Source organism: Alternaria rosae (genome assembly GCF_020736505.1).
Source record: "Alternaria rosae strain MPI-PUGE-AT-0040 chromosome Unknown BKA58scaffold_14, whole genome shotgun sequence".
NCBI lineage: Eukaryota > Fungi > Ascomycota > Dothideomycetes > Pleosporales > Pleosporaceae > Alternaria > Alternaria rosae.
In genome coordinates this window covers 342,214-359,697 of record NW_025763583.1, presented here as the reverse complement: position 1 = coordinate 359,697, position 17,484 = coordinate 342,214, and the positions used below count along the sequence as shown (strand labels likewise).

Below are 17,484 nucleotides of genomic sequence, written 5' to 3'. Positions count from 1 at the left end.
GCGGGCGGTCTGTGCTCACTTCCGAGCGACCGTGGATCAGTGACGCGCGACGCCAACCACCGAATACTTCAATGCCAGGAAATGGAGCCGACGCCAACGCCAAAATCTCTCGCGTCGCTTGTTCCACTTGAACACGTTTCGACGTCGGCCGAAAGGCCGTCGAGCTCGACAAGCTTTACCGACATGGTATCGATGCCACCGCATTCACACCAACCCTCTGCTTTAGGTCACCTTGTGGAGTAACCTCTGGAGTTTCCTGATTGCCCACTCAACAAGGGCTTGTCTCTTTCCTGGCCGTCTTCGTTTCACCCTCTCGAGATCAATAAAACGGAGGTTGGCAGCCACTCCGCCCAGGTTCTCGGGCACTGATAGGGTCGGATCTGATTCGCATGAGCTTCCCACCGTGGCGTGTGTCTCTGGCGCCGCGCTCAGGGTATTTTGGTGTACAGTAGTCGGCGCGTAAACGTGAACATAACAGGTAATGTTCTGATAGAAGGTGTGCTCACCCGCGTTAGGGCGAGGAATGTCGAAACTATCGACGTTTGCCATGCGAGTCGTTTCGTTCGGCTCTCTTCTTGCGCACACGAGCCTTCAGTCTTCTGAGGCGTCTGCGGCACCTCTGCCACGCTTCTTCGTCTTTCGGCCTATCGGCGGCGTGTACAAAGTTCCCAGGATGGACATACACTCCCGGCCAGCGAGCGAAGTCTGCCTCTGATTGACGGCTTGTGTTCGTGTCGTGAGAGAATCGCACGCTCCGATGACTCCGACTGCTGCGAATACTGGTCCCCATCCGCGCAAACGATTGGTATGTCCTGGGCCCGAGCTTGTGGAGATTATGCAACTCTTGACCGTACAGCCGACACCTCAAAACTTGCCTTTGATGATGTTCTCAGCAACAGACCTGGCGCTATTCAGGAACTTTTTGGTCTGTTCTTTTCTCTTTTCCTTCTTCTGCGCCTTCGCCTGTGTACGCTCTTCCTGTCGCTGCAATTCTTCTGGTGTGCTGGTATGGGGTTGTGTCTTCGACTGCGACGTGGAAGGACCGGCAGTGGCTGTCTCGGGTCCAGCGGCGAAGTCGGTGTACTTGTATTCTCGTTCAGTCGGATGAAGTTTTGTGTCGGTACAGTCTTTCCCTGAATCAGCACCACAGTCACCTCCGCTATTGCCGCTCGAGTCGGCTCCACAATCTCCAGATGTCGTTCCGCAGTCGCCTGAGGATGTCGTTGCAGAATCTGCGGCGACGAATGAAGACTCCATTCAAGGCCTCAGGTGTGTGTTGGGTGTCGCTTAAAGATGAAGCTTGAGCGTAAGTAGCGTGGTGGTCAGACGGAGCTTCTCCTTCAGCTTATTGGAGTCGCGGCGCTTCGTCTTGACTGTAGCAACGGTTTCTGCTCGGACTAGCCTTCTTTGATTCTTCTCCTCTTTGCGTTCCGCTCTCTTACGCTCGTACTTCTCTTGTTCTTCTTTGCGTTTGTGGTCGCGTTCCGCGCGCTCCTCGGCTGTCAACGGTGGGCTGGACCAGGAGCCTTGTGGGATGTAATCGGTTCCTGAAAACCCGCCCGAGTAGCTGCCCCCGTCACCTGCGGTATGGGATGTGCTACAACCGCCGGAGTCGCCGCCGCCACAGTCGCCGGAGCTATAGCTACCACCACAATCTCCACCGTCTGCCATATACTGATCTCAAGCTCAGAGGTGAAGCTTGAGCTTGAGCAAGGTGACGTAAAGCCGAAGTTTGGCCTTCGTGCTACCCGCGTCTTGAATCTTGGCCTTGGTGTCTGCTTTGGCCCCGTCTCGAACCTCCTTCTGCTGTTGCTTTTTCTCTGTGCGTTCCTCTTTCTTCTTTTGCAGCTCTTCCTTCTCCTCAGCGGTGAGATGGCGACTGGGAGAGTTAGGTGCCCAGATTGGTGGGCTTGCAGATGAGACACCACCGGATATGCTCGTGAATACTGGCGCTGATGATACGCACGCTGTATTAACTCCACAACCTGCAGATGTGGCTGCACAGGTCATAAAAGGTGGGATTTAGGTGCCTACCAAAGACGGAAGATACCAAAGAAGTCGGCTATCTTAGCACGGAGTCCCTTCTTCAACGTGCGGTTCGCCTTCCTCTTCGCTTTAGCTTCTCGACGTCTAAGCTTGCGTAGTGGTCGCTCTTCGACAATCCTTCTCCTCTCGCGTGGTTCGAGTGGATTGGTGGCTCTCGGCCGGTGGTTGGAAAATGTTCGACCTTGTCCCTGGACTGGGGCTTGAAGTACACCACAAGATACAGCGCTTGTTACACAAGTAGCAGTCGTGCTCATAAACACACTCAAGGCGTCAGAGTGTAGACGTGGAGGTGCTCAGAAGCTGCCGGTCAAGATCCTCTTCAGCTTGAGGTGGATTCTGTCGAGCTTGCTTGGTGTAGATCGGGTTCCGTTACGGGTCCAAGTCTTCCGTTGGGCTTTGCGGGATTGTGTCCTCTCGAACTTGCGGAGGCGTTGGCGGGCTACGTGTAGTCTCTCGGTTGCGGTGAGAGGCCTACCGGTGAAGGAAGTTGTTCTGGGGTTGTGGCCTTGGTCGAAGACGGTGCGGCGTTTATGGGTTAATCTTGGGCGAAATGTGTGCGTGTGGCGTTTGGGTCGGGTTGGGTTGGATCGTCGGGTGTCAAAGGGCATGTACTCAGTGGGTGTGGTGCTACATGGACTGCGGGTCTCGTTGAAGGCGCTGGTGATGGTGATGTAGGTTACGAAGGACTGAAGGTCGAGCGTGGTAGGAGAAACGTGCAAGGACTGCACAAGATGCAGCTACACTGACACTGAGCTGCGAGACAGCCTGATCGAGGTGGTGAGTGTAGAGCCGATTAAGCGTATGACGAGTTGATGATAGGGATGTGCTATACAATAACGGTGTGGCAGCAAAAGATGCTTCGATGTGGATGGATGGTCATGCAGTGAGGTGTGTTGGGGTGAGAGTGTGATGGAGGAAGTTTGTTTGGGTTTCACGGTAGATGAAGAAGCAGGTGCTTGTCGTCACTTCTTCAAACATGAGGGTCTATAGGTGCTGTGGAAGCCATCAGTCGCAGAAGTTAGGACGGCTCCATTACTGCTCTCTACGCATTAGGAATGAGCATTACAACCGCAAATAACGTGCAGCGACAATGGTGCTCACTTGCTTTTGGTCAAGGCAGCGAAAGCATATCGAAGGGATTCTCATATACTTGTATATCATCATGTATGAGTTTATTGCAGGACAAACTGCCTGACCGAACAACCCAGATCCTAGCCGTGTACTGCATGTAAATCCTCTATACCATCCCCATGCCGTGAAAGCACCCAAGAACCGCACTCAGGGAAACACAAACTTCCTATCCCCCATCATCCCCCAAAGCTCCTGAATAACAGCACGCTGATCCTCGCGCTTCGCATTGCGCACGGCAAAGTAAAGACGACCCTCTAGCTCCGGATCCCAGTCCCCAGGATTAGCGCTCACAACAACCCCACCAGCCTCTTCCAGAATACACCAACCAGCAGCAACGTCCCAGGAATACACACCACCTTCCCAGAATGCGTCGAGCATACCGTGAGCCACGTAGCAGAAATCTAGTGCCGCGGACCCGTTTGAGCGTACAGACTTGCACATTGCGCCGCCCTCATCTTTGGAGGTGAGGAGAGCGTTGTGGATTGATGTGCGCAGGGCCCAGTTTGGACCAGAGCGTTGATTGCCCCATTCGACGGCTATGAGACAGGAGTTGAGCGATGGCATCGATTTAGGTATGGGCTGGACGGGTAGCTTGATCTTGTGGTTGGTGAAGGTCTTGGTCAGGTAGGCGCCTTGACCCTTGATCGCGTGGTACATGTCTCCGCGGAAAGGATTGAACACGACGCCAACGACAGGTTTCTTGTCGAGCGTTAGGGCCAGTGAGATGGCACAGTTGGGTACACCAAGTGAGAAGTTCAGCGTGCCGTCGATTGGATCCACAATGAATGTCGGCGTGTCTGCGAGCTTCGTGCCGTGCTTGAACGTCTCTTCGCCGAGGAAAGTGTATTCGGGGAAGGATTGGGCAAGGCGTTCCTCTGCCATAGCTTCGATTTGCTTGTCGAATCTGGTGACTACGTCGGATGTGTTCTTTTTATGGACGGTCGTGATGATGCAGTCCTCGGCTGCAACCATGATCTTTCCTGCATCCGTGGCAATGTCAATGAGTACATTGTGGACTTCGTTGAGACGCTTCTTGGTAACGTTGTGCTTGGCTAGGACGGCATCGAAGTCGAAGGTAGCTGATGAGTCTGACGCAGAACTGTCCGGTGCAACTGGTGTTGTTGACTCAATGGAAAATGCGGGGCTGGACGACTCTGAGTCTGTTTGTTGAGATGCCATTTTGGTAGATTTGCTGAGACTACTAAAGGGACGACTTGAGTGGTTTGCGGGTAATGAGTTGGAGTGAGACTGGAGGTTGCCGCGGGGCCTGGAAGAGATTGAGAGCCTTTGTTTTATGGGCTTTCCCGCGTGGGCGCAATTTCGTAGGGCTACTGAATAGACTTTTGCACTGTGTAGTAAGTGTGCTTCTAGATGTTGTGTGTAATTACACAATTCGAGGCCCCGGTAACTCGATGTGAAAGCAGTCCACAGCTTGGAATTATTCGAGATTGTTGCCAGGTGAGGCGGCCTCACAGGTGGCATGGTATCGTTTTGTCGAAAAATAGGGAAGCTCCTGGTAACCCGTTACTACACGTCGTAAGCTGGGGCCAAATGCGAACTCTTCTTATCTAGACACCTTAGGCAAGTCATCGCGGTAGGCAACTGGAGGCAAAAGCTTCATCATCAAGGACTGCTGATAAGAGGAAGGCAAAAGCTATATGCCCTCAATTATATCTCCGGTTGTGTCCGAGGTGAGAGGAGTCGAATGTTACACTAGGTCTCAAGCTGAGAGTCGATCATGAGCACATCCGAGGTCTGCGTCAACCGTTCTGTTCCGCTGCTCCTCAGAGCCCAGATGAGACTTTCATGCAGTCACAACTGCATTAGAATGGAGGCACAATACCTTTGTGAGTTTCTTGCACTATATTTGACGAGACGGAGTCAGTACTACCGGAGTGATGAAGCTGAGGCAAGAGTGCATGTGAAGAGGAAGGCTCTGTGCTAACGCACGGACCATGACGAGAGCTCACATGCTGCACCACGATGCTTCCGGCTACACATGCACTCAATATCTTCTCAAGTTACCAATGTGCCGGTCACTCATAGAATCAAGAGCTAGTATTGGGGAATTCAAGGACATTTACGTTGGACTTCGGTGAGGAAGGGCAGTAAAATCTCAATCAATCGCCTCGCCAAACGACGTCATACACATCACCCAGCCCAACCACTTAACATATACATCCAAAACCTCAACATCAAAACAACAAAGAACACAAGATGCCACAACCCAAATCCCTCCCAAAAGGCCGCTACACCCGCCAACGCGCCGCCCGCGCCACCCGCCGACACCTCGCCTCCCTAACACCCTCAACCTCCCATCCCCAGCTCCAATCCCACTTCTTCTCCACACTCCCAGCAGAAATCCGATTCACAATCTACCAACACGTCCTTTCCCAACGCCACGACCACTCTCGACCCGTCGATCTACACTCCATCTCCCCTTTATACCGACCGCGGCACACATACCTTACCAAGATCGACACAGCCCTGTTACTCACGTGCAGATTGATATACGTCGAAGCCCACCGAATCCCTCTTCGCAGCGCAACCCACCACTTCCGCTACCTAGGCTCCACATCATGGCTCTATAACGGCGACATCTGGCTGCACCACATCACCTCGCAGCGCGGACTTGAGTTGTACCATCTCCACGACAACCTCGTCGCGCTGAAAGCCTCAAACTTCTCTAAATTTCTACTAAGCCATTTGTGTTGGCGCAGGATTACGTGGACGATATGTGCGTACCTGCTTCCTCCACTCCTTGCAGAGTTAAAAGAACGACAGCGCCTGGTTGAGACGCTGGCGTCCTTAACCCTACCGGCTTCATGTCAAGAAGTTAATCTAGAATTCGAAACGAGAGAAGATTTGCTGCCGGATTGGCCGGGGTTAGAGGGGCAGATTGAGGCGTGTAAATCATTAAACTTAAAGAGAAGAGATGGGTCGGTGTTGGAGAAGGATGATGCAAGTGCGGTGCGGTATACGTGGATTGGGAGTGGTCAGGCGAGGTGGGGGACTAGTGAGGATGCGGTCTGGAAAGAGAAGATGAGGTATTGTACTACGAGGCTTTGTTGGAGGGCGAGGGTGCCCAAAAGAGAGTATATGAGTTATGATTTTTTGGATTGTTTGGGCGTGGAGGGGGATAGGGAGGGGGTTGTGGAGAGCGTGAAGAGGTTGGATGGGTAGGGGGATGTAGGGAAAGATGAGGCATATGCGGACAAGAGACGGGTTTCACGGCAGTCTTCAGTTTTGCATGTTGATGTGAGCTGTCTAAATTTGGTTCGGTTGATCCACTTCCGCCAGGCGTCTGTTCCTTGAACCTAGACACATCAAGGAGCCCTTGGCTCTTGATCCCCACCACGTTGCCAACTGCACACATACGCTCGTCGCGCAGATGTGTCTTGTACACCGTGGCATGCCTCTTCCGCCGCATTCGTCATACTTGACACTGCTGAAAATCCATTTAACGCTTGAACACAAAGCAAAAGACAAAAATCATTCGAACAAACATAAAACTAGAGAACAGAAGTGACTCCACTAACCTTGGAAGTGTTTGGAGTACACATGGGTACGTAGTTGTTGTACATGCCTGGGCAGTCCGTCATGCCGTGTTGTCGATACCGTCTGTAACCACACAAGGGTCGCTCAACCCAGGACTCTCGGGCCATTCGACTTGCCCTTCTTCTGGACACCACGAGGTATGAACATGGCGGGAGATGCGACTGCCGCGGGTGCACTGTTGTTGCCGTTTCCAGATTTTTCTTTGTTGTTTTTGTTGTTCCTGTTCTTTCCTTGCTTGTGTTTGTCGTCCTTCTTTACGACGGCCTTGACCTCAGATGTGGCTCGCTTGATGAGGACTGGGTGACTGCCGATGTACTTGCCGTTCATCTCCTTGGCGGCACGGAAGTAGTCGTCGGTGTCTGAGAAGCTCACGAAACCATAACTCCTGCTCTTGGTAGACTTCTTGTCTCGTACGACGCGGGCTTTGGACAGAGACGGGTACTTGGCGAAGGCTTTGAGGAGTGAATCGTCGGTGACTTCACCCGCCAGGTTACCGATGAAGAGTCGCGGGTGCAAGGGGTTCCACTCGAGCAGAGTCTCGTCCTCCCACTGTTTTCCGCCTCCCTCTCGAACGACGGTCTTGCGCTTGCCGTCGGCTGCTGGTCCTGCCTCGGTATCCTGAGTGGTTGCGGCTTCCGGTCGGGCGGTCGTATTTGCTCCGGTGCCCTTCTTCGCGTTTGCATCGCCAGCATTGTATGCGCTGTTCCACTCGGCGATTCGGGCTTCTTCTTCGGGATCATAAGTGCCAGTAAATCCGCGGTTCATGGTCGAAGCAGCTGGGTATGAGGCCGCAGCAGGTGCGCCCGTCGCGTAGGCTGGATACGAGTAGTTGTTGTAAGTATTGCTGGTCGGGTACGCGGGTGCTTGGTAGGGGGCGCTCACTGGGGCTTGCGCGTAGTTTGCCGGCGCAGCAGACGCCTGTGGGGGAGCATGCGCTGCCACGGCGCGTGGTGTGAAGCCAGCAAACATGGGCGAGTTGCCCTGGCCTCGTGCGCCAGCGTTGTTGGTCCTTGAAGGCGGTGCCGAATATGTCGTTGGCGGCGGGCGCGCTGGCAGGGAGTGATGGGGCTGCATGTTGGAGTAGGAACTGCGGGTCAGTTCAGCTTAACCTTAGCGAGGTGATGACTTAACCAGCTACTGGTCGAGACGCGCTCTGATGTTGCGGAGTGGGTAGACTGGTGATAGGACGGTCGGGTGGCTGAGGATGCGTAGTAATCTACGGTTCGCAGATTTTGATGAGTGATTATGGCAAGCACGGGCGCGGATGGTCGTGGTGTACCGATGAGGTGAGGCGCAGTTTCTGTATGGCTGTGAAAAATGCCTCTCAATGAAGCGCGTTCGTGTGAGTGAATAACCGCCCGGGCAGTGCCGTGCGCGTGAATGACTGGATCTGATGCTGACTACACGTCGAAAGTGGCAGAACGCAACAAGACTTTCCCGAAGCGTCTAGCAAGCGAGGCTGCAGGTGGGCGAGGAGTGAGTCGGCGTTTGAAGAGGGCAGAGTGGGATGGCGGGCCGCCGGTGCAAATTACAATTACCGTGGGGATGCGTCAGGCGATGGGGGCGTCGACGTTGTTGGTATCTGTCGCAGAAAGTGAGCCAAGCGGCTCCTCCGGCCCCGAAATCACGTGTTGCCGGCATATCGGCAGCCGCTGCACAGCACTCTGCACCGCAAGGCTCAACCTTGAACAGCCAGCAGGGCGCTGCAGCGCGATGCACAAGGCGCCAGCGGTGATGAGTTTTCTCACATCGCGTCAGCCATCACCGTCCATCCAGGTAGCCTTGGAAACAACATTGCAAGACTTCTCCGGCGACCTTACCTAGCGTATCCGGTGATCCCTGCACGCTGCCCCTCCATCCGTACTGCGTAATGCTGTGTTAAGGCTGAGACGGAGGGGCCTCACAAGCAGCCGCATTTGACCGCGACGCCGTTGGGACTGTTGCTTGCGTCGCTAGTCTGCTAGGATAAAATCGACATCAATGGTGAATGTAGTCTTCGTAGGAATCTGCAACCACATGCGCAAACCCACCCGTGTCCAGGCCGTCCGATGCGACGGCGGCTTTCTAATCATGCGAAGCCATGTTCAGCAATCATATCGGCAGCAGTGCAAACGTTTACAAGACGGAATTGGCAACAGTGGCTTGTATGACATACCTTACCGCCGCGGCCGAAGCTATGCTCCGTCAACAGCGTGATGCTGGGATATGGTGGTGGGACGTGCCATTGATGCAATAGTAGTGTGCCCCGCTTGTTCCAAAGACTTTCCGCGTACATATCTTGACGACCCCCACCAGACTTCTTCTTCCTTCTCTTGACCATCTCCCGCTTTATAAGCCTCAATTGCCCTCGTATTGCACGCCCGGTCGCTGCAATTCTACCCCGCCAACACTTTCTCATCCACCCACCTACACCTACACGAGAACAGCAATCATGTCTTCTGAGCCCGTCGGAGATTTCGGCCTCATCGGCCTGGCCGTAAGTACTCCATATCCCGATCGCGTCCACGAAATGTGCAGCAGAAAGTGCGCGTCTTCGCACCTTCCTGTCAGCCATTGAGTGGAAGCGCGAATTATCCGGAGACATTCACCCCCAATGTATCAAGAGGCAAGCCATGCTGACTATTGACATAGGTCATGGGCCAGAACTTGATCCTCAACGCGTAAGTCACAACCAACGTCATAGCCATACCAAAGCAATACTAACATCAAACAGTGCTGACCACGGCTTCACCGTTGTTGCTTTCAACCGAACGTAAGCGCCTCGATACACCGCGCCGCCAACACACACTGACAGGAAGATAGCGTTGCCAAGGTCGACCGTTTCCTGAACGATGAGGCCAAGGGCAAGTCCATTGTCGGCGCCCACTCCATCAAGGAGTTCGTTTCCAAGCTCAAGAAGCCCCGCCGCATGATGATGCTCGTCATGGCCGGTAAGCCCGTTGACGACTTCATCGAGCTCCTCCTCGAGGGAGGTGCCGAGGAGGGCGACATCATCATCGACGGTGGTAACTCCCACTACCCCGACACCAACCGCCGCACAAACTACCTCAAGTCCAAGGGCATCCGATTCGTCGGAACTGGTGTCTCTGGAGGAGAGGAGGGTGCCCGTTACGGTCCCAGCATTATGCCCGGTGGTAACGAGGAGGCCTGGCCATACATCAAGGTAGGTGTTCGGAAAAAGTGCGTAGGACAAGTCTAACAATGTTCAGGATGTCCTCCAGTCCATCTCCGCAAAGTCCGACGGCGAGGCCTGCTGCCAATGGGTTGGTGACGAGGGTGCCGGTCACTACGTCAAGATGGTCCACAACGGTATTGAGTACGGTGACATGCAGTTGATCTGCGAGGTGAGACGAAATGGCCGTACGGAACGAAACAAGTGACTGACAAGAAACAGGCCTACGACATCATGAAGCGCGGTCTCGGCATGAGCAACAAGGAGATTGGCGACGTTTTCACACAATGGAACAAGGGCGTTCTCGACTCATTCCTGATCGAGATTACCCGTGACATCATGTACAAGAACGACGACGATGGTGTTGCCATCGTTGAGAAGATCATGGACTCTGCTGGTCAGAAGGGTACCGGAAAGTGGACCGCCATCAACGCGCTCGACCTCGGTATGCCCGTTACTCTGATCGGAGAGGCTGTCTTCGCTCGTTGCCTGAGTTCGCTCAAGCAGGAGCGTGGCCGTGCCGCCGGTCTTTTGGACGGCCCCACCCCCAGCTTCTCTGGCGACCGCCAGGCATTCATCGACAACCTCGAGCAGGCTCTTTACGCATCCAAGATCATCTCGTACGCCCAGGGATTCATGCTGATCCAGAACGCCGCCAAAGAGTACAAGTGGAAGCTGAACAAGCCCGAGATTGCCCTCATGTGGCGCGGTGGATGCATTATCCGCTCCGTCTTCTTGAAGGAGATCACCAAGGCTTACCGCCAGAACCCCGAGCTCGAGAACTTGCTGTTCGACGACTTCTTCAGCAAGGCTATCCACAAGGCTCAGTCCGGGTGGAGAGACGTCGTTTCCAAGGGTGCTCTCTGGGGTATCCCCACCCCTGCTTTCAGCACCGCTCTCAGCTTCTACGACGGATACCGCGCCAAGGACCTGCCCGCCAACCTGTTGCAGGCGCAGCGTGACTACTTCGGTGCCCACACCTTCAGGATCAAGCCCGAGTACGCCAACGAGACCTACAAGGAGGGCCAGGACATCCACGTCAACTGGACCGGAAGGGGTGGAAACATCTCTGCTTCTGTAAGTTTCATGCAAGTCCACAATCTGGATAATACTAACATTTCGCCAGACCTACAACGCTTAAAAAGGGGATATCCATTGCTTATTAGACGGGAGCAGAGGGCTGCCCCGAGTTCATGTTTTATGACGAACGTGAAAACTGAGATACCTCGAATCTAGAATGAATATAACGATTCGCATGACCAATATCTGCATGTGCTGGTGATTGTTTGAAGCTCAGCGTGACCGCTGTGTTGTTACTGTTACGCTAGCTGAAGTTAGCGTTGATCGTCGCGTACCTCCAGGTAGACCCTTGACGAGCCACCCCACTATGAAATGAACATTGTTACGAGGTCGCACGCGCATCGGCTTCCCAGCAATTAGGATACACTCGGGACGGAAAGCGCCTCCAGAGACATACTTAGGTACACGGTATCATTGGCCCAGCGGCAAGCGCCCTGCGTAAAGGCTTGGCATCGCGACCACGGAAAGTTGCAGCGCATCAGGACAACACCAACCCACCCGCCTCGAGCTCCGATAGCTCCGCCACGCCAGCGCTGCCCTACGACCCGGTCGCGCGTGCGTCGTCGCGTTTTCATTTCTTTCATTCCTTTGGATTGTATATTCACTGCTTGTATGAGTCTCTGGCATTAGGTCCTCAGTCGTAGATCTGGGCAGGGACTAGGTGCTGACGAGATCAATTGTAGCGGAGCAACACGTTAGCCTCCGCCGCCTGTAATACACAGTCGCCTAGACGAGGCACACAAGAGCAGGAGGCCATGGCGGACAACAAGCGCAATAGCGTTGCGGGCAAGGTTGCGACTCCGAACCTAAAAGCCGGCCCTGGATCGAACAAAGATGTCATTGGCGCCGATTCCGATCTGTACAAGGCTGTTGGGTCACGGTACGTTCCGCTCGTCTGAATCGTATCACCGCTGGGATAGTAGCTGATAGTTTCCAGCATCAAAGTAACATGTGCCCCTGGCAAGAACGTCCTCGAGGGCACCCTCTTCACGGCCTGCAACCTCACCCACGCTATAGCCATCAACACCGCGCCCGCTCCACCGAACCCCTCTGCCTCCATCTTCAGTCAGCCCGGCGACTATCACATCATCCCATTCGCACACATCGAGTCATTCGAGATCATCGGCACAGGAGAGCGGGCAGCTGAATCCGCAGCAGGGTTCGATGGCGCACTCCCCAGCATCTCTAAGGTGGATCTGGCCGCGCTGCAAGCCCGCGAAGACCAGACCATCCGCGAGATGAAGAAGAAGGATATGCAGAAGGGCAAGGGTGTTAGTGCTGAAGCACAGGAGTTGTTCGATGCTATTTCGAGAACGTGAGTCATATCAGAGCTGGCAGATGTGAGGTATCAGAGCTGACATGTGAACTACAGTCTACCTACCCGGTGGGCAGACACACAGATTGTCGTTAGCGACTCCGTCCTTATTCAAGCCCCATACACGCTCGACAGCATCAGAGCACCCGCCGATAAAGTCCAGGCCGAGAACCACGTTCGCAAGGTCGTTGAACGCTTCTACCAGCGTAAGAAGGGCGCGTCTGCGGGAGGAGTAGCTCGCGCTCCGGTGGCTGTGCCCAACGCCCCTAGGAAGGGAGGTTAGAGCCCCGTCAGCCCCGGGCTTTGGCGACGGACTACTTGACGTGAATCTTATCCGCAAAGAGCCTATCGCTGACTGGAAGGCTTGGTCTCGTTCGTCGTGTGGGATATCAAGCCTGGAAGAAATATGTAATGATGGTAGCAGTCATGCATTCTATGGGAGGGTGCTCGACGGTAGATATGCTATACCGTATGGCACAGTAGGCATTCCAGAAATTCACAAAATGTTCAAAAGCCACGGCTTTCCGCGCCGTGTGATGTAAGCGCGATAGCTCAACTTGACGTCTACGACAGGATCCCGACGGACGCACGAGCACGGGAATAAGCATATTGACGACCACGGAAGTTTGGAGGTAATAGAACCACACGTCAAACAGCAGGCTGCAGCTGAAAGCCTCCTTCTCTTTCTGGTGGCAATTAGGACGTTCTTCTTTATACCTCATCGCTAGGTTGTAACAGCAGTCTTGTTCAGACGCACCCGTTCAACCCGCTAGTAATCTCTTGAGCAATCTCTCAACCCTTCCCAGTCCTACTGACATCTCTTCCGAACGAGACTTCGAATCTGCCCTTTTTGAATCCGGAGTATACTCCAGAGCTTTCAACGCTGCCATGAGTCACCGGTTGAATACTGATTTCGACAATGCAAGCATAATCACTAATCATTCTACAACTGCAACGTTTGGCGACCCGGACTTTGATACCGACCCGTCAAGCACAGAAGAAGACTCAGCTGCTAACAGGCCTGAGATTGCTCTTATCAGTGATCCGGTTGATAGGGCCTGGAGGAATCCCCACGTTGCAAGCGTACAAGCTATTTGTACCCAAAGCTATTCTACTCAAGACCCCGGGAAGCTGAGTTACGATCCACACGATCGGATACACAGATTACAGAAGATAGATGCGCAGTGGTGGTTCGGCACTACTGAACCGTCCGAGAATGTGTCTGAAAGGAGTGGTATGATTCGGCGTGAACACTTATACCCTGTTCACAGGCTTGACGAATTCAAACGTGCATACACCGGCAGAAGCATGGGCACCGAAGCCGTCGTGGAGGATTGGTTGCGCTACAATGAGGGAGATCGAGTGGAACTCATAGTAAGTGACGTAACAACCTGTATCCATCACATTGTGCTCACAAAACAGCGAATATATCATAATTTCATCTGGCACGTCAGAGTATGTAGGAATTCGGACCATCATGCCTGGTCAAACGACATAGACTCAAGGTGTTTCAATTCGTCAAGAGAGGGAGAAATGCTGGTCGATGCCAGAGTACTGAGTGACGAGATCCGCGAACAAGTAGATGCTCTTTTGGAGCATCGTCATTGTCCTATCCCACGTCCTATCGGCTTGTCGGAACGTGAACGGGAACGGGGGATCAAGAGGATTATAAACAAGAACGGCTATCTTGAATCTCAGGAACGAATCATAGCGGATTGCAGTAGCTTCAGGGAACTACAAGCAGTAGCACGGATATGGAGGAATATTGTAAAATAGGTCTGAGACATACAAAGCGTCGCAGGTGTGTGCACGGACATGGCAAAAAGGTAGTTGATGAATACATAGCAGGACAAGTCTTTTACTCGCTGAGTAGAAAGTACGCGAAGCCAATTACGCTACCTTGTACTAATATACAAAACGCTTCAAAACATGCTGTAGTCCCCAAACGCCTCCCCCAAACTCACCACTCCCAAACTCGACGCCCCAGCGCATCCTTCTTCAGCACTGCGTATCTCATCCGTCCCAAGTCTACCGGGCTGGTGTACGTCAGGCGCCCCTCTGGCTTCCACCTCGTGTTGTACGGGATTTGGTACGTGTCCAACACGTCCACGAAGGCACCAAACCGAGGCACATACGCCTGCGTCTGATCCACCTCCAGATTCATGCCCTTGGGTCCCATGCCCTCACCGTAAGAGACATCGCTGTAGCCTCTGAAATTGGCTCCAACGACGTAGGTGCTGCGCGCACGAAGCGACGCCGTCTTGTTGGCGAGGCCATTGCCTCTGGCAGTCGAGATAACTACGCCAATCATGCAGTCTTCCATCTTCTTGACGATGATGAACGGATAGACTTTGATGCAGATTTGGCCGTACTCCGACGGGACGAACCAGGGGCGCGAGGTGGCTGCCATGCGGGGGAGTGGCGCCCATCCGATGTCGCCTACGCTGATGGTGTTGGGGTCGATATGTACGATGGGACGAGGGATGTGCCCGTGTGAGGGTGGTGGTGGTGGTGGTGAAAGCGAATTGTCGTCGTCCTCCATCTCCTCATCTTCCTCCCCTTCCAAAACCTCCCCCTCCTCCAAACCCAAACCTAAGATCTCCCCATCCCACCTCATCAGAAACGCTTCAAATCTCTGCACGCAAAGTTTCAACTCACCGGAAATCGTCTCAAGCTCCTCGAGCTCGTTGGCCGTAGCAAGCTGTTCTGGAAGTAAAGCCCGCAGGCGGGTTTGATTTGCCTCTATGGCGAGGACTCCGATGGCGATGTCGCGACCGAGGTTGGTCGTCGCGAGGGAGGGCATGGCGGGCCATGCCGGCGACGTTGCCGCGAAGGAGAGGATCGTGGCGTCGATGGCGGTAGTCATGGTGACTACGCGGTTATCTGGGGGGTGTGGGAGGAAGTGTTGGGGTGGATGTAGGCGGTAGATAGCGAGATACAGGAAGGGGAGTGAGATACTGGGGTAAATGTAGGGGGTAGAGAGTGAGATGAGGTGACATAAAGAGCTGCTAGAATTGATGTAGTATGCAAAGACATTGATGCGGTAACGGAAAGAGAGAATACTTACAAGTGTAATCAGTGGGTGTTGCTGAAGAAGCTCAAAACGCATCGGCACGAAAAATTTCGTTATGGCGTCGTGGATGCAAACGCTCGATGCTGTCTTGGCGGTGAAAAGTGCGGCTCACTGCTTACGTTCACCGTCAGTTCGGCAGAGAGAGAGGAGCGGGGAGCTGTATGTGAGAGTGGAAGAGAGCGTGACGGCGATATGGCAATTGGGATCAGTGTAGGGAATCTAAGATATAAAGTTAAGGACTACATGGGAGATCACGCACTGCTTCTACTCTGTACAGGCGTCATGTAGGCGTATCATGAGGCTAAGACATGATGTTACTTGAGAGCATGAACTCAACGTAGGCATATCAAGATATTACGACGTGATAGAACTCGTTCGAGGAGCTCGGTGTCATAGGCACTACTCTCTAGTGCTGTGCACTACAAGATATCCGAGATCGATGTCTCCGCCTGCTGACAAAGATCTAGAATTGCAGAATCATACTGGCCTTTCACTTTTCACCGCCAATTTCTGCTTCAGCTGACAACGAACTTGGCATAGTGGAGAAGACTTTGATGTCTGAAGATGGAAAGATTGTCACTGATGACACTATGTTTGTGACCGACGTCAATCCACACTACGCGGAAGATATCCTCTCATCTCCCAGCCATGGTTCAGACAAACCCTCACTTCCACTCTACCCCCCAAGTAACCTCCCCCTTCCTAAACGGCACGACCTCAACATCTCCACCCCCCTCCTTCCTCAAAACATCCACCACCGTCTCCTTGCCCTTCCTCAACACAACCCTCTCCTTCTTCTCATCCTCAATCTGATAAAAGGCCCTCCCCCACCCGCCAAAGAAGCCCTCTAGAACCTCCTGGCTCACCTCCTCCTCCTTGACAACTCCCCTCTTGATTCCCACCTCGAGCGCATCTAGGACGTATCCCAATGCATACGGCTGCGTGAACACACCCGCAGCAACTTTATCCTCGCCCCTCTTCTTGCCCCTAGGGTGCGGCGCGGAATCCGTGCCGAGGAAAAATTTCCCGTTGCTTTGCACCACGGCGCGGAGTAAAGCGTCGCGATCCTCGGGTGTCTTAGCAACGGGCTTGCAGAAACAAAATGGATCCCCCGCCCAATCGTCAATAATAAGACTAAGATGATGGGCAGTAATAGTGCCGCTGACAGATGGCCCGCAGGAGCGTACGGCTTCCAGAGCAGCAGCGGTACTGCAGTGCTCGAGGATGATACGCAGATTGGGGAACTTCTTGTGCAGGGAGAAGAAGGTGGGGAGGAAGGCGGGTTCGGCGTTGAGGATGGTGATGGCGCCTGTTTTGCTGTCTTTGGTTGTCGTCACGTGCGTGTTTGGTGGGGTGGACGGGACTTCACCGTGGAGGTTTAGAACCATGTTTTGTTTCTCCATTTCGGCGAAGACGGGGTAGAAGGGTTCATAGGAGAGGACGCCGGAGGAAGAATTCTAGGGAAAGGGTCAGTCCGTCTTTCGTGCGAGTAGTCTTTCGCTTCGCGCTTCCCCTATCCCTCTACCGGTTTGCATGGTTTGAGGGTCAATGGGCAGGACTTCACTTACCGTAGTAACTCCAGCTGGGTAAGACTTGACACCCGTAATGCCCGCTTTCTTCGCTTCACGAATGACCTCAGGCGTGATATCCTCGTGTAGGTACAGCGACATGACGTAATCCACATTCGGCTCAATAGCACGAAGCCTGTCGCGGTACTCGAGACACTGCTTCACTGATGTGATAGGCGGGACGAGGTTGGGCTACAGTGATGATAAGATGGGTTAGAGAAACGTAACAAAGATGCTGTGTTGAGAAGAGATTGGGAAGTACGTATAGATAGAAACCGAGAACAACGGAGAACGAAATGACCGTGACAGAAACAAAGATAGAAACTAACGTTCTGCTTGGAATACGAAGTCTACCAAACTCACCATAACATACACCTGATTCACACCACCCTTACGAATCGTAGGCGTAACAAGCTGCGACATCTCGCCATCGCGAAGATGTACATGAGCGTCATACGCCGCTGGTAGCGTAATCTCGGTCGACTCCGTAATTTTCATGTTTGGGTTTGGTGACTATGAATCGTGGGGTTGGTCGTTGTTC

At 53.5% G+C, this 17,484-nt stretch overlaps 8 protein-coding genes across 8 annotated transcripts; 3 read left to right on the top strand and 5 right to left on the bottom strand.

Annotated features, from left to right (window-relative positions):
• Nucleotides 1-1,287: 1,287 nt before the first annotated feature.
• On the bottom strand, nucleotides 1,288-1,671 carry BKA58DRAFT_445002 (uncharacterized protein; the record flags this gene model as incomplete). The annotated part of the gene is made up of 1 exon (XM_046174114.1): nucleotides 1,288-1,671. One exon carries the CDS (start codon nucleotides 1,669-1,671, stop codon nucleotides 1,288-1,290), a length of 384 nt encoding a protein of 127 aa, XP_046020009.1.
• A 1,448-nt stretch (nucleotides 1,672-3,119) lies between these two features.
• BKA58DRAFT_395057 (uncharacterized protein) lies at nucleotides 3,120-5,067 on the bottom strand. The gene has a single exon (XM_046171251.1). The coding sequence runs from the start codon at nucleotides 4,657-4,659 to the stop codon at nucleotides 3,325-3,327; it is 1,335 nt and encodes a 444-aa protein (XP_046020008.1). The 5' UTR covers nucleotides 4,660-5,067; the 3' UTR covers nucleotides 3,120-3,324.
• Nucleotides 5,068-5,181: 114 nt separating this feature from the next.
• On the top strand, nucleotides 5,182-6,544 carry BKA58DRAFT_69792 (uncharacterized protein). The gene has a single exon (XM_046175744.1). It carries the CDS (start codon nucleotides 5,395-5,397, stop codon nucleotides 6,358-6,360), a length of 966 nt encoding a protein of 321 aa, XP_046020007.1. The 5' UTR covers nucleotides 5,182-5,394; the 3' UTR covers nucleotides 6,361-6,544.
• A 46-nt stretch (nucleotides 6,545-6,590) lies between these two features.
• BKA58DRAFT_69559 (uncharacterized protein) lies at nucleotides 6,591-7,962 on the bottom strand. The gene has a single exon (XM_046175743.1). It carries the CDS (start codon nucleotides 7,807-7,809, stop codon nucleotides 6,820-6,822), a length of 990 nt encoding a protein of 329 aa, XP_046020006.1. The 5' UTR covers nucleotides 7,810-7,962; the 3' UTR covers nucleotides 6,591-6,819.
• Nucleotides 7,963-9,004: 1,042 nt separating this feature from the next.
• Nucleotides 9,005-11,170, top strand: BKA58DRAFT_395051 (6-phosphogluconate dehydrogenase). The gene is made up of 7 exons (XM_046171250.1): nucleotides 9,005-9,211; nucleotides 9,367-9,395; nucleotides 9,449-9,487; nucleotides 9,538-9,898; nucleotides 9,945-10,079; nucleotides 10,130-10,984; nucleotides 11,034-11,170. The coding sequence occupies exons 1-7, from the start codon at nucleotides 9,167-9,169 to the stop codon at nucleotides 11,046-11,048; spliced, it is 1,479 nt and encodes a 492-aa protein (XP_046020005.1). The 5' UTR covers nucleotides 9,005-9,166; the 3' UTR covers nucleotides 11,049-11,170.
• A 572-nt stretch (nucleotides 11,171-11,742) lies between these two features.
• BKA58DRAFT_326184 (anticodon-binding domain-containing protein) lies at nucleotides 11,743-12,585 on the top strand (the record flags this gene model as incomplete). Its single annotated transcript, XM_046168044.1, has 3 exons — nucleotides 11,743-11,867; nucleotides 11,925-12,302; nucleotides 12,360-12,585. The coding sequence occupies 3 exons, from the start codon at nucleotides 11,743-11,745 to the stop codon at nucleotides 12,583-12,585; spliced, it is 729 nt and encodes a 242-aa protein (XP_046020004.1).
• Nucleotides 12,586-14,262: 1,677 nt separating this feature from the next.
• BKA58DRAFT_450671 (uncharacterized protein) lies at nucleotides 14,263-15,306 on the bottom strand (the record flags this gene model as incomplete). The annotated part of the gene is made up of 1 exon (XM_046174358.1): nucleotides 14,263-15,306. A coding segment is annotated over one exon (1,044 nt), but the record flags the coding sequence as incomplete, so codon positions are not given.
• A 406-nt stretch (nucleotides 15,307-15,712) lies between these two features.
• On the bottom strand, nucleotides 15,713-17,476 carry BKA58DRAFT_395044 (uncharacterized protein). Its single transcript, XM_046171249.1, has 3 exons — nucleotides 17,307-17,476; nucleotides 16,944-17,135; nucleotides 15,713-16,832 (listed from the first exon to the last, which is right to left on the bottom strand). Exons 1-3 carry the CDS (start codon nucleotides 17,439-17,441, stop codon nucleotides 16,041-16,043), a joined length of 1,119 nt encoding a protein of 372 aa, XP_046020002.1. The 5' UTR covers nucleotides 17,442-17,476; the 3' UTR covers nucleotides 15,713-16,040.
• Between the last annotated feature and the right edge of the window lie 8 nt (nucleotides 17,477-17,484).